Consider the following 27,216-nt stretch of genomic DNA (forward strand, 5'->3'; position numbering starts at 1 on the left):
AAGAAGGGATTAAAATATCATTTAGCACTTATTCAGTCAAAGAAAAAGAGTGAGATAACATTAGTACCTCCTGTTTTCAGCCAAACTTGCACCTTCATCCTTCAGCTCCTTACTTTTCTTTACACAGTCTTCTACGAGAATTTCCTTTCTTCTCTTTGTTGCATGCACCCAGTTGGCATCATCATCATCACCCAGATCCTTGTCATCCGCAGCTTCTGCTTCAAATTGCTGAGAAGTAGCTTTTGAAACTTTCTCGCCAATCTTTCTCTTCCACCCAAAAGAAGCCATTTGGGAAACTAGAGAGAAATGTATTTTCAGTGGTTAAGTAATTTAACTTTTAAGTACACAGGAAAAAAAAAAAACAAACCCAAAACAACAACAAAACAAACTACCTCACTCATGTCGATTGTAACACAGTAAGATGTAACAGACTGCCACCCCCCACCCCACAAATTCTGCCCATCGGCTTCACCAGAGATGTTAGTCAAGCAACGATAAGTTTGAGCCCAGCTGGAAGATGTTCTCCAGCAATAGAAAAAGGAACAAGGAAGAAAAAAAGAAAAAAAAAAAAAGCGCCAGAGTTCTGACACACCAGAAAGCCTTAAAACGTTGAAGCCGACACACCAGAAACCGGGCAAAAACAGGCAGAAAAGGACACGTTTCAGTATCAGGGATGCATCATAGGCACGGCCACTGCCCGGACCGCTACAAGCTGCACCGGCCACGCAGACCCTCCGCCGCACGGCCCTACGCGCCTTCGGCCCGGTGAGGGCTTCCCGGCACGGCCGCTCCTCCGCCGGCGGGGCGACCCCGAGACCGGCGACCCCGAGACCGGCGCCCCCGGCACGGGCGCCCCCGGCACGGCACGGCCCGCCGCTCACCCCGGCCAGGAGCCGGCCCGGCACACCCGACGCGGAGGCGACAGGAGCCGAGCAGCCGGCAGGGCTGAAGGAGACCGCCCCGCACGTCCCCGGGGTCGAGCCCCCGGCAGGGCCCGCGGCAGCAGCCCGTTACCTGTCGCGCTCCTCCGGGCACCTCTCTTCCGGCTACGGGCCCGCGCGACCCTTGACCCCCGACGAGAGGAAGCGGAAGGGCGGGGCGGCAGCAGCGAGCAGGGCCGGCGGGGCCCCGGCCGCCGCCATCGCCCCTCGCGGCGCCAGGGACGAGCATGGCCGCCGGCCCCGCGGGGCGTGCCGGGAGCTGCAGTCCCGGGGCGCCAGAGGCGCCGGCAGGGGAAGGGCCGAGAGGGCGCGACCGTGCCGGGGAAATCCACCGTTCGTGAGCGGGAGGCGACCCGGCGCGGCGGGGGAGCGCCCGGGGGGCGAGCCCGGGTGCCCCGTTCCCTGCGGCGCGGCGGGAGGGGCGGCTTCGAGGGGTTTAGTAACGTCAGCGCCGAGCGCATGACGTAGTTAAGCAGTGCCGCGTGTGGGCGCGCGAAGGGGTGACGATATCGCCTGCTGGCGATGCACGCGGCACCGAGGGACGGGGGACGCCTCCATGTCACCGACGGATGCCGGCGGGAGCAGCCACTTGCCCCCGGGAGAGCTGGCTCCGAGCGGGAAGCGCTGCAAGGGAAAATGACCGAGGCCGAAAATGAGAGGGTTTTTTCCTAAAAGGAAGAAAAAGACAGGCTGCGGGGTTTAAAATTGCTCCCTAGTTACCAGGGCAGATACCGAGAGAAAAGAACCATCCGTGGAGCCTGAGAAGAGCAGAGCGGATAATGCGGGATAAGGCAGGCAGGGCAAAAGAGGACTATTCTACTGATTATTCAGTGTTCCTCCCATCTCGAATTCCTTTTTGCAGCAAGAGTTTATAGGATCTAAGGCAAAATAAGGCAGAACCGTCAGTCAGTGGCCCGGCTGGCACGGTTACTGGCCCAGCCTGTGCAGCTGCAGTTCTGAAGTGATTTGTTTAGTGCTCGTGGTGCTGCTTATTCTAAAATCACAATTGCTGCTGGTTTTAACACAAGTGTTAACAGCCCTCATCTGTTAATTTGTAACACCTAACACCAAAAGACAGCATGCACACAGCTTCAGACATGATGGTTCAGTATTTCATGTTTACTTAGTTTTGAAAGTTTAAAAAGTTACACAGTTATAAACAAGCATTTTTGCCATTCAGCTTTGTCAAAAGAAGTTACATAGGAAGTAGGCACATCTTTGTTAAAGAACAGGACTTCGTTTCTTACAATGGTAATCAACTCGCAAAATAAAATTTATTTCCAAGTTTGTATTAAACACTCATATCAAGACAAACATGACAGTTTTTTTTTTTAAATATTGCACCACCAAGATGAATTTTTATCCATTGCCTAGTGAGTTATATTGCACATGGACAATCAGGTTCATCCATGTTTCTGAAAAAATTACAATACAAAGGCAAGATAATTCTATGTACTCCAAAAGGAGCAAGCTTGGGAATACAGAGCAACACAACTTGACCAATTTGTGTATTTGCATAAACGGAGTCCTTACAGCCCCAACAGCTTTCTTAGTGAGTTTTGTTTCACAGCCTATTGGCAGACACTACAGCGATGCTCAAAAAGGGTCTGCAAGATCAGCAGGAAGATGTCAAGAAAGCCGCCTCAGCGAGATCTACAAAGCACAGGAAAGTCACGCCAACGGACAACTGTTCCGAGTTCAGCTAGGCTGTCAGTCCCCCTTTCTCCCTCCTCACCCCCTGTAAAAATCTCAGTTCAGTCAGAAAGCTTTTGGCCATCAAAACTGATTTATCATACCAATAAAATTTAGTTTATTTAAAACTACACACAGAGTACGCTTCTGCCAGAAACCTACTTTAACCTCCAGATACCAAGACAAAGTAGAAACCATGGTTGTCTTAAATGCACAAGAGGGCCAAAAAAGTACATAAAAATTAAGAGTTATTTGCACCTTGACACCTTTCATTTGTGGCCAGCATTACAGGTCTGCAAAACAGCAGCTGATACCATTTGTAAACACTTAGTTTAACTAAGTATTAACTAAGTACCAAGAGTGATCCCAAACCAATTCCAGATGAGGAATTACTACAATTAAAAACCCTGTGCATTTGTTATACTTGTACGAGTACAATATTTAACAAATTCAAAACGAAAGGGTGGCAAAAAATGAACACACTGATGTATTCAGTACATCAGAACCAATTCCTACGAGACTAAAAACAGGACTTAAAAAGTGAGATTTGCAGCAGGTCCCTCGTGCTAATATCTCAATCTCAGGAGTTCAAACCCAAAGATGTATTTAAGGAAAATCTTCCACTTTGAGACACAGTAATACTACCTTGCATTACAGGGACCGTGTGTGACACCTGAGGATGAGAGGATGAACAACTTAAGTTGTAATTGGTACCTACATAATGGACAGGCCACACAATTGCCCAGATTGGAACCCAGTTACAGCAGTTCTGGAGCTGAGAGCAGCTTTATGTTTCTTCAGATTCTGTGCATGTCTGTAACAGAAGGATTTCTGGACTGAAGCTAGCTGACCTGGATTACACTGTGCTTCTATCTGTACCTAGCAGTTTTCTGTGGATGATGTCTCAGACTCAGTGGTTGTTGGCAAGAATCCCCATCCTGGACTTTCAACAGTCCAGGTTTCACTGTTCATAGTAATGCCTTGATTTCCAGTCTCTCCACGGGAGAGCAACCTTTGAAATTGAGTAGGTCATGAAGTTTATTTTGAAGAGAACATTAATTTTTGAATGCAAAACTAAACATTTTATGACATACAGTTTACTGTTTATGTCTATTAGTGCTAGACAAAAATGGAACTGCGACTAATTATACCCCATTTACAAGAGACTAAATCTTTTTGTGCAAGTACTAGCTGTGATTTTAACATAAGGTTCATTTTTTCTTCCTGAAACATTGCAAAAACCATAAATGCAGAAGGACTTATGTTACTGGTAATTGCAATCTACAGTTGAAAACTTTTTTAATATGCACTCAAGTTGTCATGACCAGCTGTCAACATTGATCTGAAAAGCCGGACTATTTAATTTCACAATTCATTTAAATTGCGAAGTTTGCTATAAAGGTAGCCAGGGAAAACCTAACCTATAGAAGTAGTTTCAACTGCAAAGTGAATTCTATATAATGTATGCTAAGTTAACATGATAAACAGCTGTATCCAAGCATTAACAAGTATTTTAAAAATCTGTCAATTTCATGTTCTGGAAGAGCATGCAGCAGCCCTTAGGCTGTGCTCTTAACTACATGCACATGTTTCTAAAGAAAAGGATTCTCAGCCTGCAGTAGCAGTGGCGAGCTGCTGTGCTGCTACCACACTAAGGTGTAAGCATGGATCAGGAGCTTGCTGACAGCTGTCCTTCACAGAACAACATTTTTGTTTAGTCCATGGGGTGCCAAGCCTTCTTAGTGTTAAGTCTCTCGCCATTGTTGTAGACCTAATTGTTCTACTCAGCTCACAGAATCTCACCCTTAGTGCATTACAGAGCACCTATGTGCATTTCCAACTGGTTGAATTTGCATGCATTTAATCAAATTTATCCATTGTTAAGAGTAGTATATTGTAGCACATTAAACTATTGTTTACCATTTAATAAGGGGGAAGAAACAGGAGTTTTAACACATTACTGTTAGAAGATGTTGATAGTTCTGACCAACTGAGGCACAACTGTAGATGGTGACCAACAAGTCATACTTAGGTCACTGAACTAATAAGTGTACATTTACTTACAGTGCGTCAGATCTATGTATTACTAGTGGGGAAAAAAAAAAAACCAAGAAGAAGGTCTAACTTAGATCTTATATGCAGCCTAACATACACTCAATGTAAAATGTTATGAACACTACCTCAAGGGCAGTGGTTTCCTGTACCTGAATTACACTACTGGACAGCAACAATTGGAATTCACTCCAGCTTCAAAAGAATACACGTAACTGCCCAGAATCATTTCAATCCCCGTGCAAATTGCATTCTGTGGCTAGCTTTTTCAGCGCCTTAGTTAATTTAACTTGATTATAATCGGAAGCATCTGACTATGATTTAGGCATGCTTATTGCTATAAAAGAAATAAGCCCATCTTCAAAATTATTGTGCAAGAATTTTAATAAGATTTGCACACATCTCAAAAAATTCTATTGTATGACTCCCTGGTCTTGGAGTTAAGTCAGCTGTGGAAGAGTCAAGCGAAGAGCTCACTGATGACGTAAGGGATGTATCTGCAGATTTTCCTTGTGCATCAGCATCTGAATCTTTCTGACAGGATCTATAGTTGCTCACAGAACCTGATCTCTGTGGAGTTGCAGTCCCAGACTTCGCTTCAGTAATTTCATCTGGGTAGAAAGGGGAGAGAGGAAGAAATTAGTTAGCAGTATCAAATCAGTTATAGGAACAGCAAACACCTTCCCCTTCTCATACATGTTTTTCCAAATCTTGATTAATACATAAGCAGCTTTTGCAAACTGTATGTATTTAATACAAAGTAAGAGCTTACACATATAGTAACCCAGAAGCAAATGTTCTTACGCAAGTTATTCCTGGACTCTGAACCGTGCTCCGGAACCATCTAGATTGAGCTTAGGACAGTACTTGCCATATTTTTCATGAACTAATTTCAGTGGCTAATAGTTCGATTTCAGTCACTTAAAATAGAAACAGGATAGTATCGTAAGGTTAAGTCCAACAACAGTTCAAACACTTTGTAGAGGCTTTTTGCTAGCATGTACTTTATTTTTATTCTATTTTTTTATTTATTTGTTTACTTATAATTTGTTATTATTAGTATTTTTATTATAATGCATTGATACTTTAATAACTAATACTCCTACCTTAATTTATCCTTCACTTTTGGAAGTTTTTCCCTTTAGTATGTTGTATACTTGGGCTGCAGCAGCTTAAATTTACCTTCAGTATGAGGGGGAAATATTGTCATCTCAGAAGTAACATTCTACTGAAGTATCTCTATCCTTACTTTAAACACTGAACATGAGTTTAACTCTCACCTGGCATCAAAAAAGTCATGTTCACTGATTTCCCCTGAAAATAAGAGAGACTGCCTTTTCACATCAAAGCTTCTTTAAACTACAGTTTGGTAAGAGGAACAGAGAGCAGTTAGCTGTGGTGTAGAGAAAGGAAAGTCAAATCAGCTTCACTATTGGAAGACAGATGGCAAATCCATGCCCTTAGGTTGTATTTCCTCAAAAGCTGAAGCCAGGACTGCAGCAGGTTGCCCTCCTCCAGCTGCATGGTCCTAAGCAGGCATCTCCCCTCCAACAGGGATGGCATTCACCCTGTACTGCAGTACGTCAGTACAGGAAAGTGTTTAATCCCCTGTATCAAGTACCACTGGATGTAAGCAAGCATCTGTACTGTTGTAAGGAACAAGGCAAGAACTGCACTGCCCAAACAGATCAGATTAAACTTTCATGAGATACAGCCTTAGCCACCTTACACTATAATCCAACCAAACTCCAGTAAATCCTTTTTCCACGCCACATGTTTTACCCTAGGTATGTCATCTACACCCCTGGCTGTAAGTAATTCTGCTTTAGTCTACTATGCCCATAAACCAGCATTATGGCCAGTCTCTACTAGCTCCTGCATTCATTTTCAGGAAGGTATCCAACCAGGATTTGTATGCTGCATTACCGTCACTCTATAAAGGTCTTTCTACAGGTTAGACCAACTGCTTTCAAGACTTCATTTACTACGAGTGCAGAATTTTGTCTACTACTAGCATTGGTGGGTTGATTCCGCCTGGAGCTAATCCTCAGTGCAATGGGGAAGAGAATTGGAAGGGCAAAAGTGAGAAAACTCATGGCCAGAAATAAACACAGTTTAATAACCAGAAGAAAAAGGGAAAAAAAACATCACAGATGCAAAGGCCACCACTCACCACCTCTCCAAAGCAGAATGATGCCCACCCAGTCTCAAGGCTAACTTCTCCAAACCTCCATCCCCTCAGTTTCTTTGCTAAGCATAACATTATATGGCATGGAATATCCTTTTTGATCAATCTGGCTCAGCTCTCCAGATTGCATCCCTCCCCCAGCCTACTCACTGGGTGTGACAGAGGGGGGAAAAAGTAAGACTAGACACTATACAAGTACTGCTCAGCAACAGCCAGGACACTGGTGTGCTCTCAACAATGTTTTAGTCACAGATCCAAAACACAGCACCCTATAAGTGGCTATGAAGAAAATTAACTCCATCTCAGTCAGACTCAGTACAGCAATGTACAGTAAGAGTCAAATTTAAATGCCCAGATGCCAAGCTTTATCTTCACTAGGAAACGTTATTCACATGCTGACTTCAGATCTAAATTAGTGTTTAAATTTGGGGTGAGGCTCCAAAGGCAGTTTAGGTTGATTCAAATCTCACCTCCCACAGCCCTGTCCTTTTGCAGTAGCAGTATAAGTGCTGGTGCAGACACAAAATGGAGCAGTTCAGGAGCCGATATAGCTAAAAAGCTATTATTTAAGGGATGAAGCAGCTAACCGTCTGATCACAAGAACACTAGACCAGGAAGGAATAAAGAAACAGTAATGCAGATCTAGATGGGCTTAAGCTAATGAATAGCAACACTTACTTAACATATAAACAAGTAAATTAAGACAGGTTTGCATTTAGAATTATTTTCCGTACAACTCCACTAACTTATGTAAGTCTTCACATACCATCAATGCTACGAAAGTCCAGTAAGTATGTCCTGCTGTCCACCTGATACAACTGTAGACTCATTTTGGAATATGCACTTGTTACCGGATTCTTCCTTCGAACACGTAGATAGTATGGATTTACAACCTAGTACAAAACAGATTTGCGTTAGTTACAAGAACCGCTTGAGAAGCACTGCGTATTGCTCCTGTCATTTTAACCCACTGGTATTAAGGGATTTCAGGCTTAACTGTTAGAGTTTTGGTTGGGTGTTGGGGGGGGAGGGGGGGGCGGGGCACGGGGGGGTAGCCAACAGAGAAACATTCCTACAGCCCCAAGAGAAAAGTCAGACCTACGTTGGCAAGACGTTTTTTCCTATCAGCATGAATAGCTTCCCCAAACACCCTTCCCGCACAGCAAACACAAGCAGTCAGCACAGGCACATGAGATTTCAGTCTTCTAGACTCAATCAAAAATTTACTTTGTCTGCTGTTAAGGTCCTTTATCCTTTTACCTTCCATTCATAATCCAGTTGTTTAATTGCTCGACAAACTTCAGCCATGATATCATTTGGTCGACTCTGACTCCGTATTCCCAAGTGCCACTTGGCTCTTCTTACACCTTGGTGTTTTGACTTCTGTGGATTCAGCTCATCAAGAGTATGGCGAGGACGTGGTGCTTCAGCTACTAAAAATGGCACTCTTTCAGGATGAGGGCGAGACAGATGGTGATCGTCAAGAAATGAATCTGGTGGGCTTGTAGCCAAGTAGAAGTCTTTTGCCTCATTCATTATTCTTCTATTATCTATAATGAGGTGGTAAGCAACCGCTAAAGGGTCCTGATGATTTCGGCTGTACAGACAACTTAGCACTTCCTCTTCAGTGCACTCAAACTTCTCACATACTTCTTTTAAGGCTTCATCATCAATCATGGTAGAGCTATATGATGGGTCTTCAGGAAACAAGTATTTGGGAAGGTCCTGCTTAAACCATTCATGTTCCCTAGATTTAAAAATAAACAAAGTCTGAGTATATGTATGTTAAACAAACCTTTTCAATACTATTTTTTTTTAAATAAAATTAGCTTTAGTCTGCAGAAAAACAATCCCACTTGTCAGTCCAAGTCCTCTTCTGTGCAGCACAGAAAATGAAGCAGTACATAATGGAAAATAATCCCTTCCTTTAGAAGATTTTGCTAGACATTTTGCAGGAAAAAAATCCTTTTTAAGTGTTTCAACCACCTGAGGTCCAAAAACATCTCTGTATAACTCATCAACCAGCTTTTTACATAAATGGTGAGGTTTTTTTACCGCTACTATGTCCGTTTTGAGATATTTTCAACTTAAATTCTTATACTACCCACTGGAGTTGTCCATTCCCTCAAGTACATGCATAACAATACATAAGTAACAAAACTAAAAAGTGTTGATGCAGAATAATTTTTTGGTAGATGTCTGGACATGGATTTTTGAACATTAAAGTCACATGCTCCCACCCCAAATAAGCTGCCTGTAATTTTTTAATTCAGAACATCCCCAGCTATCTCTTCCAGACTTGAAGAGTTGAGGGAAGCTATGGAAGCATCAATCTGTGCCTCTTTACTACTATATCCATGAGCTGGTGTTCATAAGAAAGAAAAGGAAAGATACAGAAGCAAATACGTTGCCTAATCACACACAAAAAAAATAAGATTGTCTGGTGTGCCTACAGTAAGCTGCTTAATTAGCCAAAGGGTATGGTATGACATTAATTTTGAAATCATTCTGGCCTATAGCATAAAGACTTGCTACAGATTTAAAAGTAGTTATATGGATGTCATGGTTTAACCTCATCCCACAACTAAGAGCCACACAGCCACTTGCTCACTCCCCTCCTGGTGGGATGGGGGGAACAATCAGTAGAGTAAAAGTGAGAACAAAACTTTTAGAGTTTTCTCACAGCTGAGACACAGGCCCATAGGGAGGAAGTAAGATTCTCTTTGAATTCTCAGAGTTGGCTGACCAATCCATCCACAGCTGGTGCCTCCATGTCTGTCCAGCTTGCTATTGCCAGAGTGTTGGTGTATGACATTGATGCATTTCATACAAACGTTTGCCGCATGGACCATGGGCACCAGGTTTCATCCAGGTCTTTGGATACCTGGTTGTCGCCAGGTTGCTATATATCACCTCTACCACTGCTAATTCCCTCAGATACTGGATACCTCCCTCAATGGTGGTCCATTTGCTTAGGGAATTTGCCAGATTTTCCCTGCAGGGATACCTGACAGCAGCTGCCTCCAAAGACTGAGGATGCCTGCCCCTTTTACAATCCCTTTGTCAATGGCTTTATCCCTAGCAAGGGATCCCAGTTGCCAGGCTGCCTTACTCTCTAATTCCTGATTATTTGCTGCATTATTAATCTGCTCACCTGGTTGACAGCTGAAATCACTTCACATACCTCGCAACTAGATAGAGATCAGGTGGTTTCTGTCTCATTTATGATTTCAGTCTCTTCCTCCTCCTGTTCTTGCAAATGCTCTGCTGCAGAACAGGCTGCTGCTTCTCTCTCCTGCTCCCTCTTAGAAGAAGTTTCTTTATCCCTTACTAAATTAATCGACTTCCATTGTTTATTTTTAATTATAAGTGCAACTGATATAGTTGAAGGCTGAGTCTCCAGCTTTCCACAGTGTCCCTTTTCAGAGCCACAGACCCTCTCTTCTCTTTGAGGGGAGTGAATAGTTTTGAGCAGCGCTCAGTAGGTGCAAGCCAGGCCCAAGTACAACATGGCAAGTTGTGCCTCTTTGGAACAGCCAGGGCATTTTGTTTTTTTTTTTAATCCCCAAAAACTTTATAGCACTCCATCAGGATCCTGCACTTGTTTAGGAGAAAAGCCCCAGACCATCAGAGGTGGCAAGCTTTCTAGGTACCTGCCTATATTCTCCCACACACCTTGCCACCCACACCCACACTGCCATGGGGCCTGGGTGATATTCCTAAATAGCTTGTTAACCTTAGAAAAAGCTGAAACAGTATTTCTAAGAAATACCAGTAGAAGTATTTTGATTACCCAAGGATGTGCACGATACTGAAGAGTTGTTATAACAAGGGAGAACCACAGACGGTGCTCGTGAAGGTGCCATTCTGTATTTCCTCCACAAAAAAACTTCTTGGACAAAGAAGCGTAACTGTTAATTACCTCCAGCAAATGGTACCGAAAGCACAGTAACAGCTCCAGTACGGAGCCCAAATACCAGATTAAGCTGAAGGCCAGTGTTTTAATAATAAATGTCCCAAGAAAAACATCACTAAGCCCACAGAGCACGGCAAATTGCAAAAACCAAAACCAGTTTCTAACATGTACAGCAAAAAAAAAAACATGTCACAGATCAGATAAACTTATATCAAGAACAGATAAATCAGTATCATGACCAGCAAATGTTAACAGATATAATAATTATAAATTCTGTCTAATACGCTCTGGTCAAATCTGTTATCTCAAACCCTTCAAGCTCCACGTTGGGCACCAAAAAGGGCTGTCATGGCTCCACCCCATCCAGCAACTAAGCACCACAAAGCCACTTGCTCACTCCCTGCCAGTAGGATGGGAGGGCTGAATCACATGATTAAAAGTGAGAAAGAAACTTGCAGACCGAGACAAAAACAGTTTAACATTTTTTTAATTGTAAGAAAAAAGAAAAAAAAGCAAAACAAAGAGATGGGAAATAAAACCCAAGACAGTCAAGTGGTACGAATTAAAACAATTGCTTACCACCAAACTGATGCCCAGCCAGTTGCTGAGCAGTAGCCCACCCCTGCCAACCTACCCCCTAGTTTTATTGCTGAGCACGATGCCATATGGTACGGAATATCCCTTTGGTCAGTTGTCCCAACTGTGTCCTCTCCCAGCTTTTTGTGCACCTCTAACTTACTTACTGGCAGGGCAGCATGAGGAGTAGAAAAGGCCTCGACACTCCGTAAGCACTATTCAGTAGTAACTAAAACATCTTTGTTACCAACACTACTTTCAGAACAAATCCAAAACAGTGCCCAATACAAGCTACTATGAAGAAATTTAACTCTATCCTGGCCAAAACCAGTACCATGGACCAAGCTCTAGTCAGTTTGATCCCGAGAACATGCCTCAGCATGAACATGTTGCGCAAAATACACTTTCATCAGAAGCAACCAGTTAATCCGGAAGCTACCACTACGTAGCACAGCAGTAGCTAGATGACTGAGCCCAGGGGAAGATTTTGTTACTATTTATTGCAGTAAGCCCCTCCTCTTGCATGCACAAAAGCTCTGCCCCCCCGCCCCACCATGAAAAAGATATTCAATTAAACTCAGTTTGTCCTTTAAACTGTCAGGTGACATGTCTTATATAGCTAATAGGACGGAAGTGTTTAGGATTCCAAATCAATCCACGCTCAGTAATCAACATTTTTCAACATCTTTTTCAGACTATCTCTCTTCCAGATTTATCTAACACGACTGAGATAAGCTAAGTTCCCATATGCTCAAGTTTTATAATGCTTAGTTCTCACAGTGCTTTGATTTCTGCAAGAAAGTACTTCCCATCGTTAAAAAGCAGCAAGGGATAAGGACATGACATTTTGTTTTACTGAAAGAACATGAACATTGCCAACTTCCTAACTTCAAACACTAAAAGCAGCAGCATCTTCACTAAGGTAGTATATCAGAGCCCTCCCTTAGAGCTTCTTACAAAGGAAACAGAAACCTGCTGCGTGAAGTACAGCTCTATCAGCTACTAATTTATTTTTTTTATTTGACCCACTGCATACTTGTCAAAGCAGTTACCTTCTCCAGAATCTCCTCTTGGAATCTGGAGCTCATGATGGCTATCTGTTCCGACAAGCTTTAACTTGTCAGTAGTTGATGCAGTAATTATCACGCATACACAACCTCATGCCAGGGTTTTGAAGACCAAAAGTGCTACCTTGCATGTGGAATATTCACAGTCTTAAAAGACGATTTTTCAGTCTGAAGAAATATTAATAAAAGTGGTAGCTATCAGATTAAAAAGCCATCACTTTTCTCTCAGATTTTTACAGTACAGAATACTGGTTAACAGCAGGAACTTTTATTTGCCCAGAGAAGTCAGAGTGTCATTTTTGCAAACCATTCTGCAGGTAAACAGCTTTCCTACAGCGCTCTTAAACCTAGAGTTTTTCAGAATTTCTATATGTAATGTAAATAATTTGTTTTACTGTGACCACCAATAGACATTTCATTGGCCACTGGAAATCAGAACCATCAGAGCTAAAGCCACATCACCAGAAGTTGAATTTTTCATCTCGGTCTATAAAACACAAGACAAGTTGTATGAATTATTTCTTTGTTCTGCATATCGGCACTGAGATTACCATTCCAGCATCCTGTGATCAGACATCAGTTAGTGCTTTACCTAATGTCTCTGATTGTTGATCTCTTCATTGGATCCACTTGCAGCATGTGTTTCAGAAGACTAATTACAGACGGATTCAGGTACTGAGGGGTATAAAAGATACCATCACATATCTTCTTAAATAGGGTTGGCACGTGATCATCATCAAATGGAAGCGTTCCACATAACAAAGCATAGAGAATAACCCCACTGCTCCAAATATCTACTTCTGGACCTGCATATAATCTGGGAAAAAGTTAACTATTAGTGATTTGTGTTTAATACATTTAAATAGGTTTTTTTCCTCTCTACTTTCTTACATTGTATCACAGTAATTAAAAGTGTATGAACTTGGGACAATTAATCTGCAAGTACTATATCATTTTAGTTCTATGTCATGCCTCCCTTGAACTTCAGTGTCCTTCCCCTTCAAATACATAACAGGGCACAAGTACGTAGTTTTCATCTCTATAACAATAATTCACCAATGCAATTTAAGACAATGGCAAACTGAAAGAAATTTGCACCTACTACTAAGAAAGCCCATGTTATATATCGTTATCACTGTTTTTTGCACTGGAATCTGTGCAACATCATCTATCCCTCAAATCTGAGAGGCTGAAAAGTTTAAGTGAAGTCCATATAGCAGAACTTGTCACATTCTGTACTGCTGCCTGAATAAAACAGACATTTGGCCTCAATCAGCAAGAGGTAATATTAGGGTGGGTAGCTGAAAGCAGCAGATTTGACAAACATCAATTCAAAAAAACGGGAGAAGTCACCTTCAGACTGAGTATCTACTCTGCAGCAGCTATTTCACTGCTGCACAACTTCACAGCAGACTTTCCCTGTAATCCTGTAAGTAACTCTACTTCCAAGATCTGAGCTGTTTTAAACCAATGCAGGCACACTGTACACACCGGATTTAGGGCATTAGATATCACCTCCACCTTACAGGAACCATTCAAAGTTACTTCATAGAAGCCTTAAGTACTCAAGAAAAATTATCCAGACAATTAAAAGTTCAATCCACAGTTTGTCAGCATCGAGCCTGTCGGTTGCACTAGTTCTGTAGGCTTTAGAATCAAGCAGCAACATGACTGAAGTACATGTACACACATATCCAATAGAAAAGAAACTACCTTCCTGAAATTACTTCTGGTGCAGCATAGTTAGGGGAACCACAGCTTGTTCTTAAAAACTCTCCATCTGACATCATATTTGACAGACCTGAAAGTGTACAAGAGTAACTACTAAAAATTCAGAGAGCAAAATGATTTCACAGTGCACGTACCACCTAGAACAAACAGCTAGTAATTCAAATTAGAAAGTTAACAAGTTTATCTCAGTAAAGCAGTAACGTTGTTTGGAATTACTGAAATTTTTATATGAGCATGCCACACAATTCTCCTTTTAGTTTACCAGAAATCTGAGTAACGTCAATGAATTATTGCACACAACCTGGAATATTTGAGAACATAATTAATTCCAAGACAAAAAACAGTTCAGTTCAGATGTCACAGGCAGGATAGACAATAAAGTTTCTCTAAGGGAGATGGAGCAACATAGCAAGATAGGATTTTGGTCATTAACAAGGAAGTCTTAAAAATCACATTTGCTTCTAAATGCCAAGTGGAAGATGCTACCACAGAATTGCCTAAAATTCTGTCCGAGGTCATACAGAATAAGAGAACTGAGAAGTACACATGGCTTCATCATAATTTAGACACCTATGCTGCTCAACTGGTTCCTGAATCACCGCAGTTCGGTATTTTGATTTTAGATATTCTGTTAGTAATTAAAGTGTACTTCAGAACTCTGCCATCTTCATCCACAAGCCCTCAGTATAGTCAAGAACTAGCAGTTCGAGAATAGCTGTGGAAAATATCTTCTACTGTCCTCAGTGGAGGCTGCATGATCAAGACTACCATAAGCCAGAGAACTCAGTCTCCAAGAGGGCATTATGCCCTTTTACAGGGCAGGGGGAAGATGAAAGAGTACAGTTTGGCTAGCTGTCATATCCTAATACACAAAATCTTTTATTAAGCTCTTGTTTAATACACTAGGCACGAATAACTGAGTGCTACAGCTTTGCTGACACTTGTTACAGGAAGATATTTTTGTAAGTCACTGTACTTCATTTCTTCACCACATAAGCCATTTCAGTCAAGGCATTTTCTACACACAAGAAGTCAATACGATTCCCAGTGCCTACATACTTCTAAAACATACTTAGAATACTCAGCATTACCTAGCACCTTTCATCACAGACCTCAAAGTACTTTATAAGGGCAGGTATTATCCACTACGTCTAAAAGAGATATATCATGAAGATACAGCAGCATGGATACCTTACTATGCTTATATAGTGAAACTTCCTGATTCAGATAGTTCCAAGAACCAGCTGTCAGTCTTCTCAGCAGCTGTGTCACCATCAGCTAGTATACACAATTAAGCTTTCTGATTAGTTAGGCAGGTATATAGCACAGAAGCATGGGAGTTTGCAAGATTAATTGTTCTTATCTTACCTTCTATGCTTTAACTACATTTTCTCAATCACATCTTTAGATTTTTTGAAGTGAATTTAGAATAGTGTAACAGGAAGACTAGCATATTTTGCTATAGCAATGTGGTTCTTAAACATGATGAACTGCCCTTGCACTTTACTTCCAAGAGAGCTAAGCATCTACCATTTTACAGACAGTGAAACAGGCAGTAAGAGTGAATTTTGAAGTGGAAAGGTCAGGAACTAAGTCTATTTAGCATTTCATAGAAAATATTGTTAAGAAAACACAAATCAGTTCACCATTTCACCCAGTCACAGAAAATACCTGAAAAGAAAGTTTGGAGGGAAAAGAAGTTTTACACATGTACAAGAATATAATTTTGTCTTACATTCATACTCTTCAGGTTCTTGTATTGTGTCCCACCACTAGGATATTCAAGTATACACACTTTACTAAATATTTCTCGGGGTAATTAACAGGATCTAAATAACACTGGAAATGTGATCAGATATGAAGTAGCAATGCTTACCAAAGTCAGCTATCTTGGCATTCATGTGAGCATCAAGCAGCACATTTTCAGGCTTCAGATCTCTATGTACCACCATATGCCTGTGACAGTAATCCACACCAGAAAGGATTTGCTGGAACAGGCGTCTACTTTCCTTCTCATCAAGCTAAGACAGACAAAGGTTTTAAACACTTATGAGACAGCAGAAGATAACTTGTTTTCCATTTACATGAACTAAACGAAATCTTCCCATGACTTAAAGTTATAATTTATAGTTTTGATACTTGATACAGTAGCTTATCAGAACTTGTAGCAGAAAGCTTCACACCTTACATCATTTCGTTTGTACCACAGCTCTAAAATGATTAAAACAAAACATATCCACTGACTCAGAAAGTCACTGACATTTCTCAAACACTTTTGAAATTGTTTAAGTAGATGTTACACACTCAGTAACTAGAAACATTAGCACCCAAACATTAACTTCATCTAATCGGAAGATTAACAAACTTCAACATTTAAGCACAGCATAAGATTTAAGTTGACAAAAGATGCTGACACAGAGCACAGAAGTGATACATTTTAGACGCTATTCATGCTATTAGCGGCTAACCCCAAACAGCAGACTGATTAAGTCGTGTCTAAGTTTGTCCTAACAACTAACTAAAAGTATCCTGGCTATCTAGATGGTTTGTCAAAAGTGGCTTCGGAGCTTTCACAGAAACTGTTCTACTAGTAGAAGAGAGTAATAAGGGCACAATTGTAGCTTTCCACTAATGAGTTACACTGAAGAAATAGTTTTCGGCTACTCCAGCTGGATACATATCCATCCAGTTTGTACCCAGTGATTGTAAATTAACCTGTCAGTACCAGTAGAGGGCAAAAAAGCTGTAACAAATCATACATAAAGATCTGAAACACGTTAATATGCAACCATTTTACTTTCACAACAAGATGTGGTCATAAAGTATATTTTAATTGCTAACAGCAAAATTAATGCTGAATACAGAAAAATGAACCTTCATTTAGCAGAGTGTGATCAGTACCTCCTGCTCCTGGCCTCAGTAACATGGTTAGCATATCTAACACCATTTTATGAGGCAAGCAGCCATTCTGTGAGTGAGCAAGTCACATATTTGTGCCCTTTCCCTCATTATCAGGCCCTAAAGGTCCCGTCAACCAAGTAGACAAAAGAAACAGATTTCTTTTTCCCCTCCCTACTGGCCTCAAGATTCCTGGGCACCAGGCTGATTATTCCCCTCCTTACTGGCCTTGAAGGTCCCAGGCATCCAGCCAGGTGGTGGTGATAACCCCTCACAGAACAGAGAAACCTAACAGCACACAAAGTCCGTAAAATCCAGCAGTTACTAGGCCTAAGTGGGGAACCTGGACCAGAACTGCTCATGGAAAGTGAGACCCATGACGCTCTTGGGCCCAGGGACACCTCCACTGTCCTCTGCTTCCTCTGAGGACTGAGTGACTGGTATTATTTCACATGATTCTCAAATCTAGACTGTGATTGTTCTATTGATAATTTAAACAATATATTAAGATTTGACTCAATTTGCAGAAGACCTAGGTGATTAGAAATCATAAGTTAAGTTGTATTATAAATTCTGTATTACGCTACTTATAAACTGTACTACGTTGATGCTGCTTGCAGAAATCCTGTGCCACTTTAATCATAAGTTCTGTGCTACACTAATCATAACACCCTGTTAAGAAAATAAAGCTTTCATTTTATCGGTCTGCCAAGGATCACCAAAAAGAATCTGTTTGTCCCCTCAGGGTTGGATGACACAGGAACGCTGCAAAAGCACTAACAGAATGCAAGACATTGATTTGTAGAGTTGGACTACATCTTACCCTTCCATTTTTACAGATATAATCAAACAGTTCTCCTCCTGAAACATATTCCATCACCATGAAAATGTCAGTTGGTGTACTGATGACCTGGTACCTGATAAGAGAAGGTATCTGTTAATCCATGCACTCAGTAAAAGATGCTAGTTACATTTAGTTAAAACCAAATTTGTACCAAGAGTCAGATAAAAGTATACTTCAAAATATTTATCAGCTAATTTACAACCACTGGAACAACAATATTTTTCAGAAGCTATTTCCTCTTCTTTCACTATGTGATGACATCATTGCCAAGACTAGCAGGAAATTTGTATTCCCCATCAGGAATATCAGTCTTTGTACTTACAGAGAACTAAGCTTAGTCCAAATGATTTCTATGAAACAGTGCCACCTTGCAGACAGCTTGGTGCAATGAGGAAGGAATTCAAAAGGACTGTCAGTGTCTCAAAAATATATACTTTTCAACTTGAATATGCAAAAAACCTCACTTGCCACAAATAAAAAATGTACTTCAAGACTAGAAAACAATTGCTCTTAATAATCATGAATATCATATTTTACAGAGAGACCTAAATTTGTCTTTAGTATTTAAGAGTATCAACATTCTGGTTATTATATTTTGATGTAATACTATACTGCAACATTTCTATAACCTCAATACCCTTCTGAGGCACTTATTAGCATGAAATCTTCAAAGTTAGTTTTACCTAAAACATTATAGTCCAAGATGCTTTACCTTTGCCCATCTTCTACTATCTTGGTTGAAAGTACCTCATGTACTTAAATATCAACAATATTCTGAAGACATGGCTAAGACACTACTACAGAAAGCATTTTAATCCTTTTAATCCAAAAGTTACAGCCGTGCTTCTCTATAGTCAGCTCATTTTTCTGGTTGTAGTTACACACCTATAATATAAATAAGGTTATCAAACCGCACAGCATAGATGACCAGAATGCAAAAAGGGGCACTTTTATGTAGGAAAACAAGATGCATGCTATTGCTAGAGGTCAAAAACCACAAGAAGAGATCCTCCAAAGGTCTTTATTTAAAGTGTGGTATAGAAAGAAAATCTCATTGCTACAAGCTTACAATTGTATAAACTGCTAAAGCCGTGTATGAAATTTTTCATAAAGCACAGCAACATTCCAAATCAGACACTAATTTGCAATATTAAACTGAAGAAATCCCAAATATCTTAAGCTGCTATCTAGCAGTTCCCCAATTTACACATAGGCTAATAATCTTTCTGCTTTAGAAATGAAGGCTGACCAACTGAAAAGTTAGGGAGCCATCAATTTTTCCATCATCTCCTACATCTTGTCCGTTCTCTCACATGCAGGAGAAAAAACTTGTCCCCATAGTTCCCTGAGAAAGAAACTGTCATCTGAAACCTGTTAAGCTGGCTTAACAGTTTAGCAGCACCAGAAGTACGCATTCCTGTTCCACCCCCATATCTCAGCTGGTACACTGACACTTCCTATTTTGTTTTGGCTGCAAGTATGCCCTTTGGATCATTCATAAACTCTAACTGGCAGCACAAGCAATTTTGCGGCCAAATCAGCTCAACAGTCTTCTCAAAATGAACCCACTGAAGAAGTTAGTGAGTTATTTTACACAATCCAATTCAGCTTCAGTGAAAGAGCTGTTGCCAAATTAGAGGGACTGTATAGGTAAGGCATCTGTCAGTGGCAACAGGGTCTCATGACAAGACTCTGTCAATTGAAAAAAACAATACTAACATCAACACCATGATTAAGACAGCAAAAGTCACCCACACTCGGGAGATGCAGGTTAACTTTAAAGGAAACATAAGTAAAAAAATCCAATAGCATTTACAATTTATTTCCTCAGGCCAGACATGAAGGGCCTACTGCAGGATATATTTAATTGTACTCTGAACTCCAGTGATGAACTGTTGATCAAATAACAGCTGTAAACAGGCACACTATAAATATCAGGCACATTTAGACAAGTGCTACCAGCTATATTGAAGCATTTTGAAATATCAATCACATTTAACAAACTGTACATTCTTAAATCAGACGAATCGTGCAGAGCACCATCGACATTGGAAAACCGCAGATTAGTTGAGCACATCACCAAAAACATATTTTGAGTAAGAAAATACAAAAAACTTACTATAGAAATGTCCTTTACAATCTTATTAATTCATTTTCTAAGCAGAAAAAAAATCAAATATAATCAGAAAAATAAAACTGAAGTAGCAGCTAAAAACAGAGATGGCTGCTACTATTTATCAAGCCATTACCTTTTATACACCTGTCCAAAGAATTTGTAGAGCAAAGATCTAATGGAAGAAGCTCTCTGGCCTGCAGAGAAGATCGGTTTTGTGAAAATGCATTACAGAGGACATTGAAAATGGTTGCATACTTGGAAGGTGGTTCCTTTCCTGACAAGATACTGCTAGTAGCATTGCCCATTAAACATGTTTCAGATCACTGCGAGCAAAAAGAGATTACTGCTTAAATACATTTCATTATAGCAAGCAAAACTTACAGCTTAATTATATGAGGATGCCTGAAGAGTTTGAGGTTCTGAATCTCCCTGCGGATTTTTCCTACAACATCAAGGCTGCGAATCTTCTGTCGATTCAGGATCTTCACTGCAACTTTATGCCCAGTTAACTCATGTTTCCCAACTGCAAGGAACAAGGAAGTATTTAGTCAGGGTTTTCAATTGCTCCATAAAGATGTTACTTTGCCCATTTTGACTGTAGCCAAGAAATACAAGTTAAGATGTTAGCATTCCACATATGCTCCCAGAAGTCAATCATTAGAAGATGAATGGGATATGTAAGAAAAATCTTAAACCTAACCCTCAGAAGTCTTGGAGCATGATGATATTTTTCCACTATTACAAACAAAGCATATGCCAAAAACATTGCCATCCTTGCTAATCAGGGAGATCATTTTCTCTCCCTGTGTAAGACACTCCAAGCTTTTGGCTCACTTGGTAACCCACTCAGATAGGTTCTCCTGTAGCTCTTCTATTTTACCTGCAAGGAAGGATCACTCTTACTAAAGAAATTAGTTATCCTTCCCCCAAGGACCCTCTTTCAGCAATTACTCTGCATTACCACTAAGCGTATCTGATCATTTTACTTGAAAAATAATTGTTTATCTGTCCTTGGAGCAGTCTAACCCTATATAAGCTCCACAATCTGTACAGTAAACATCAGAGCTTCTTATATGAAGTAAGAGGAAAAGCAACAGGAAATGCATAAAACAAAATCCGATAGTAACTACAAGAAGCACTGCAAACATACAACCTCATACATTCCTCAGTTTCTTTCTTCTAGGAGAGTTTCATTTTTCTTTCAACAGAGGAACTTAAAAGCGTGAAGTATTTCCTAGACAGTTACCCCTCTTGAAGTCCTTAGTTTTGCAGGTGCTATTGGAAGTAGCCACAACAAAGTTTCTAAAGACATTTTTCTTAAACCCAACATTGGGTCACAGACAAACCACAGAAGGTAAGTATCTCTTCCACTAGAAGGCTTCACTATCTGCATTGGTTTCTGCATGCAGAGATTATAACTACATCACTTTCATTCGCCAGCCTGATCCCTACCATCTGAAGACAAAACGGATTCCAGAGACACCTACATATTAATCCTTGCCCACCCGAAGGACATTGCTAACACACTTATGCTGAACACATTACTTGCTTATCTGGGTGGCTCTTACCACTTCAGAATCTAACTAAGCCCCAGGCTCCAAGCTTTATTTAAATATATCCATGGGAAGCTGTGGTCAGCCAATTTGTTTCATTTCTGATTTGTCAGCCTACCTTAGATGAAAACCGAATTTCATTAGAACTCAGAAAAAACATCAGAAAGTAATTTATTAGTGACAGTAATTTATGTTCACTATGCAAGGCATATAAAAAAGGAGTTTTCCAAAACACATTTTCCATTCAAAGTAATTAAATAGTAACATTTGCAACTGGCTGAAACCAATTCTAGCTGTCACAGCCTTCAAGACTGTGTGCCTCAAGCCTCGATTTTATTCATGACTGGGAGAAAACAAGATTTTCTGCTTCTTCAAGTCTGTTTGCCACCTTTGAACAAATTATTGTAATGAAAACATACTGTGGTTTTGTACAGGTGCAAAGACATCCCCAAAGTCTGCTGGCTTGCTGAAGACACTTCAAATTGAACTGCTATTTTCTTCAGTAATTTTTGCCTCCTTTTAATTCAATTTAAGATCATAACAAATCTAGCTTTTTTAAGATATGAGCTTCCAATTACCATTTACTTCATGAAATAAAACTGTTTTCTCTGATACAGTTAAAGGTAACTGCTCTAAGTGAAACAGCAGATACTAACTGGAAACAGACTGCAGGTTACTTTGGAATTCAGCATATAGACAGAACTGAAAGCAAGACCTCAGATGACAACATCATGTAGAAAAGTAAGAAGCCAGTGTTATCTTTCCAAAAGCTACTTTGTACTACCTCTTGACAGAAGGTTTACCTATAAAAGGCAAAGGTCACAAATTAGAAGCAATCACAATATATTTACGTTATTCACCCTAATCCTCAACCACCTCCGAGTACTTCTTCAAAAGACTCACTGCAAAAAGAAGTTTATGTTACAGACATAATATTTCCCTGTATTTCTTTATTCTCTGAAAATAAAAACTGACTTCAAGCTTCACTATGGCTATGCATAGCACCAAGATATCCAAAAGAGTTGACAGTCTCAAAGCAGCAGTGACTTCTCTTAACTGCTGAAGAGCAGGAGCAACAGTCTCTAAACTCAGTTCAGCAGGTCTTCAGTTGGTAAAGAAAATGGATTACAAGGCCACTCAGAGTAAATACAACATTCTTATGAAATACAGGTACCAGTCATGAAGCTTGTAGGAAGAAAGCAGAACAAGTGTTTACGCTGTATTTAATGAAACATTTCTGCAACAGGTCAAAAAGCCAATTCGAGGCTCAGAGGAAAGTAATCTTTAAAAGCATGAGCTAAACAAATGTTATCACTAACATTAAAAAAAACAACAGTTAATGCTGTGCAAAGGCATATTGCTGCACAACGACACTAAGCAGCAAACTGATCTTCATTGCCCATTTCCAGGTCTCTTATCATTGCCTTGACCAAGAAGACTTATTCATACCAGTTTTGCAGTCTATACAGACCAGGGTTTTTAACCTAGTTCTATAAACTGGAACAAATACTGTGTATTTACAACCTTAAGCAGTATCCCTCATTCTCGCAGTACAAATCACTGGATGACTGACTATTCTTCCTTTTGTGAAAGCTAACTTTATTTCCAAAAACATCTGGAAATAAAAGTTTGCATTTGGTTTCAGCAGGAAACATCAGCAGTGACAAAAACAGGAATAGGTGTTTTATCCTGAATTCTGGTAAAGTTTAAATAAGAATGTGTCTCACATAATCGACTTTGGTTCAGTACCCTCTTCTGCTCCACAGCTGCTCACTTCTGTGGCATTTTAGCTTTGCCTAGAAATAGCTGTCTCCACCATGAATGCCTATCTGAGGCACAGTCAAGTGAACTAAGTCAGTCAGTAGTTAACTCAGGCTAGTACGGCCAGGTGAACAATTAAACTGGAAAAACATCACATCAGTGACAAGTTACCTGTGAGGATAAAAGGGTAAGCAGCAGGGTGAATTCATCCTCATCCAACAGCATGGATACCTTGACAGCAGGACATCCTTAATAACTACTAAGTAAAGCACTGTTTTCCAGTTCGATCCTTTTGAGCTGACATCGCTGTTAAAATTAAAGACCCACTTTCAAGAAGCCATATGTCTGACCCTCCTACATCACATGAGCTCAAGGAAAACCCTAACTGAACTAAAAAAATGAACACATTTGTTAGTGTTTTTCTCTTCATTGTCAACTGATGAAACCATACCAGAGTCCTTAGAGAAGGTAAATGATGACGATTACAAGAAAACAATCACAGATCTGGCATTAAATGAAGATGATGTGCTCAGGAGGAAAACCAGTGCATCATAGATAAAACAAGTCCTTTATTAAGTGTACCTAAAGCAAGACAAAACTAACACAGTATATCATCTAGGGGAAAAAGATACTCTTAAAATAATTTGTAATCAGAATCAGAGCATTAGTCCATGAAAGCTAACACCTGCTTCCAGATCCTAAACAAATTCCCAAGCCCCTTGAGGAAGGTATTCATTATGCAGAATGATGCTGCATTTCACCAAAAGGTGATTTCTCCCCATCCTTAACAAAAAACACAGTCATCATGCATGTGTGTACTCTTCACATAACAGTTACAAAGGAGCCTAAAAGAACACCTACCGTCAATCGAATAAGGAAGACACGGACATGGAACGGAAACAGAGCAGTAATAAAATCACAACTCTATCTTTTTTTCAAGTTAACTGTATTCCATCAAACACTAACAGCAACAATGTTCAATGATATATTAAAATTGTAACAGTAGCTTCACAAATTGACCGTCTTTGAAGGTTTCAACTTCAGACGCATTTTTGCCAATACAGATAGGAACAGGGGCTGTAGTGCAACAGCACTCTCGAACTCAAGAGCATGTTAGAATATTAGAATGGATATGACCATTAGAATTGAATTAGAATGGGTATGCCTACCTTAGTTTTACACAGTGCACTGGGGGAAAAAGAAAAAATAAAAAAAACACCAAACAAGGCACACAAGCATCTTTGACTCCTCATCTCCCCTCAACCATGTAGTCCCTCCATTAGGAAAGAGAATCTGATGCTTGTCTTCTGCCTTACCTCATTTCCTCTCTATTTAAGGAGGTGCTAAGTTCCCTAGGAAATGAATGGTACTCCAGTTGCGGGTCACTGTTCCCAAGTGGCCGGGGAGGGGCTGTCATTTTATAAGCCTGTCTTGAAAAACGGAGACTCAAAAGGGCTCTACTCTCAAAGTATTTTCCGATGCTTTCCTAGAGACAAACACACTCCTATTTTCTGCACATTAGTAATTTCTTCAGAACATGCCAATAGGTGAAAGAGCTTGTGCAGAGAACGTACAATAGCAACATCTACACTGCAAAAAGGTATCACGTTAAAAGTCAGCTAGCACATTAGATACAGCAGGATGAACTGGGGGGTTTTTACTGGTTATAACAATGAGCAATCTGTTAGGTTAACCATAAAAAAACCTTACAAGAATTACAACCTGAGTCTAGTCTAACTCATTTGTCAAAGGGCATTTTCAATTGCATACCCCAATATTTGAACAATTCCCAAAAACGCAGCAGGAACAATGTAAGCTACACACAGTTTTTCCACTTGTGGCAATGTAAGCTGTACAGTTTTTCCACTTGTGGCAGACAGCCTCAAGGGAAAGTTTAATTTTTATTTTATTTCTACTAGGCTTTAAATTCACGGGATGGCATCTGCACCTCTACTGGGAAAAGTTTTTTAAGTCTGAAAAAAACTTTGATAAGCCCTGGTGAACTAGATTTAGCACAAAGTCTTTCCATATCTGTGTGTCAGTTGTGCTGCCAGTTAATCCAGTAACCCCAAACTCATCTTTTTAGGCTTATTTCTCTCTTTGTAGAGAGAGGAATCTTGCTTTCCTTGTAAGGACATCAAGCGTTAGTATTAGTGCAGCAAAACGCAACGTACAGACAGCCCCAGAATTAGGACTCTACTTTCACCACATAGCCGGTGCTATTTTAAATAAACGCAGCATCATCAGCTTCCAGCAATTATTTCCGTAAATACAGAAGAGAAAGCTGCTTCTCTCCCCGCCATTACTTCCTGCTAAGGGACTACACGTCCCGCCCCGCCAAGCCGGCGCACACAACTCCTCTTCCCGAGCGGCGCTCGCGGCGCACCGGGCGCTGTTTCCGCCGCACCGCGCTCGGCCGGCGGCCCCCGCCCCGCGGCCACCGCGGCCGGGCCGAGCTCCCGCTAACGGCCCGGGAAACGCCTCCCGCCGGCGGCCCGGCCGGCCCCTCTCCCTCCGCCCCCGCCGGACCGGGCTGCCGGCGCCGCCGCAGCCCGGTGACTCACCCGGCCCAGCGGGCAGCGCCCAGCAGCTCAAGCTGCCCGGCATCGCCTCCGGCGAACCCCCGCCCGCCGCAGCGCTCCGGGCGGGAGGCAGAGCGGGGCCGAGGCTGGGCTGGGGCGGCGGCGGCCCGGACCCCGCACGCCCATCCTCGGACCCTCACACGTCCCCCCGACCGGGCCTCGGCGGCCGCCCAGCGCCACCGCACCGGCCGCCATGAGGTGACGGCAGGCGGCAGCAGCAAGAGAGACGCCGCCGCTCCCCGCGACGAGCCCGCCCGGCGCGCTGCCCGGCCGTGCCGTGCCGCTCCGCAGGGCAGGCGGCGGCCCCGCTCCTCGCCGCTCACCCTTGACTTTGCCGAAGGTGCCGACACCGAGCGTGTCACCCAAGATGTAGTGACCGATCTTCACTCGCCCGTGCTCGTGCTTCTGTTTATCCGACGCCGCCATCTTGAGCCAAGGGCCGAGTCTGCGCATAGTGCCCGCCCGCGCCGGCGGGGAGGAGCAACCACACAGCGCCCGCCCGCCGCGAAACCCGGAAGTGGCAGCCGCGCTTGCTGCCTGCCCGCCCGCCCGCCCGCCTGCGTCGAGCAGGAACCATTGTGGTTCGCGGGGGAGCTCAGGGCCGGCGCAGCGGCGCCCCGCCAGAAACAGCCCCGAGAGGCTGCGGGGCGGTGGAGGGCTGGGAGCGGGTCCCGTTGTGACACACACCCACCCGCGGAGCAGAGGGGATTCGGGACGCGGGTTTCGGGACCGGGGGGCGGAAGGCGGGCGCGGGGCGCGCTGCTTGGCGGCGGCGGCGGTTCCCTTCAGCCCCTCTGGAGCGGCGGCCTCGGCCCGCCCGTGTGCGCCCGATTCTCCAGACTTCAGTGGATGATACCGACTAAAATGCTTTCTCTTGCCAACCCTAAGCACAGCTCCTGAATGTGTTTGTCAGTAGGCAAATGCATTGTAGAAACAATATAAAGATTTTAAAATGCGCGTACATCAGGAAGTTAAACTGTGGGGATTTTTTCTAGTAATGGTCCCAAATCTGTTTCAGAGAGATATTACTCATGTTACCAGCCATTAATTTAACAGAAATTCGGAAAAGAGAAATTCTGGCCCATCGAAAATCTTCATATTTCAAAGCGACCCTCTACCCTAATGGGGTTGTCACCGAAAATCGGGCAGAAATTCTCTGACGCAGTTTGCAGGGTGAGAAAGCGGCATTACTGTATCTGTTGTGGCGCCGGGTGCACAGGGGATGTCTCCTCCCCATGCACACCCGGCCCCTGGACAGAAACTTGGTTATACACTGCAATCATGCGTATTCACAACATG

General features: G+C 41.9%; 2 protein-coding genes across 6 annotated transcripts in view; both read right to left on the reverse strand.

The window, feature by feature from the left end:
• The window catches only part of TTC33 (tetratricopeptide repeat domain 33), a 57,045-nt gene extending 55,992 nt beyond the window's left edge, over nt 1-1,053 (reverse strand). For both annotated transcript variants that reach the window (XM_086628925.1, XM_086628924.1), the window contains exons 1-2: nt 1,015-1,053; nt 68-296 (exon numbers count right to left, since the gene is read on the reverse strand). In XM_086628925.1, coding sequence (XP_086485051.1) covers nt 68-288 — 221 coding nt within the window. In that variant the 5' untranslated portion in view covers nt 289-296; nt 1,015-1,053. The remainder of the gene's footprint in view (nt 1-67; nt 297-1,014) is intronic.
• Nucleotides 1,054-4,757: 3,704 nt separating this feature from the next.
• On the reverse strand, nt 4,758-26,385 carry PRKAA1 (protein kinase AMP-activated catalytic subunit alpha 1). Of its 4 annotated transcripts, XM_086628896.1 has the most exons (10): nt 26,172-26,370; nt 24,356-24,373; nt 20,403-20,544; nt 17,885-17,978; nt 16,040-16,184; nt 14,146-14,233; nt 13,025-13,249; nt 8,134-8,620; nt 7,640-7,766; nt 4,758-5,296 (listed from the first exon to the last, which is right to left on the reverse strand). In XM_086628896.1, the coding sequence occupies exons 1-10, from the start codon at nt 26,368-26,370 to the stop codon at nt 5,052-5,054; spliced, it is 1,770 nt and encodes a 589-aa protein (XP_086485022.1). In that variant the 3' UTR covers nt 4,758-5,051. The 4 variants fall into 4 exon arrangements, with proteins under 4 accessions (XP_086485022.1, XP_086485024.1, XP_086485023.1 ...); XM_086628898.1 differs by lacking the exon at nt 24,356-24,373 and having other exon boundaries at nt 26,241-26,385; XM_086628897.1 differs by lacking the exons at nt 13,025-13,249; nt 24,356-24,373 and having other exon boundaries at nt 26,241-26,370.
• Between the last annotated feature and the right edge of the window lie 831 nt (nt 26,386-27,216).

This window comes from Tauraco erythrolophus, chromosome Z (genome assembly GCF_009769465.1).
Source record: "Tauraco erythrolophus isolate bTauEry1 chromosome Z, bTauEry1.pri, whole genome shotgun sequence".
Lineage (NCBI taxonomy): Eukaryota > Metazoa > Chordata > Aves > Musophagiformes > Musophagidae > Tauraco > Tauraco erythrolophus.

Excerpts from the sequence above, each read along its gene's own strand:
- PRKAA1 (XM_086628896.1), bottom strand. The coding sequence starts at position 26,370 with ATGCGCAGACTCGGCCCTTGGCTCAAGATGGCGGCGTCGGATAAACAG. Across the intron at positions 14,234-16,039 it reads TGCCAAGATAGCTGACTTTG|GTCTGTCAAATATGATGTCA; the intron begins GTAAGCATTGCT and ends GTACACTTTCAG. Across the intron at positions 13,250-14,145 it reads CCAGAAGTAATTTCAGGAAG|ATTATATGCAGGTCCAGAAG; the intron begins GTAGTTTCTTTT and ends ACTTTTTCCCAG.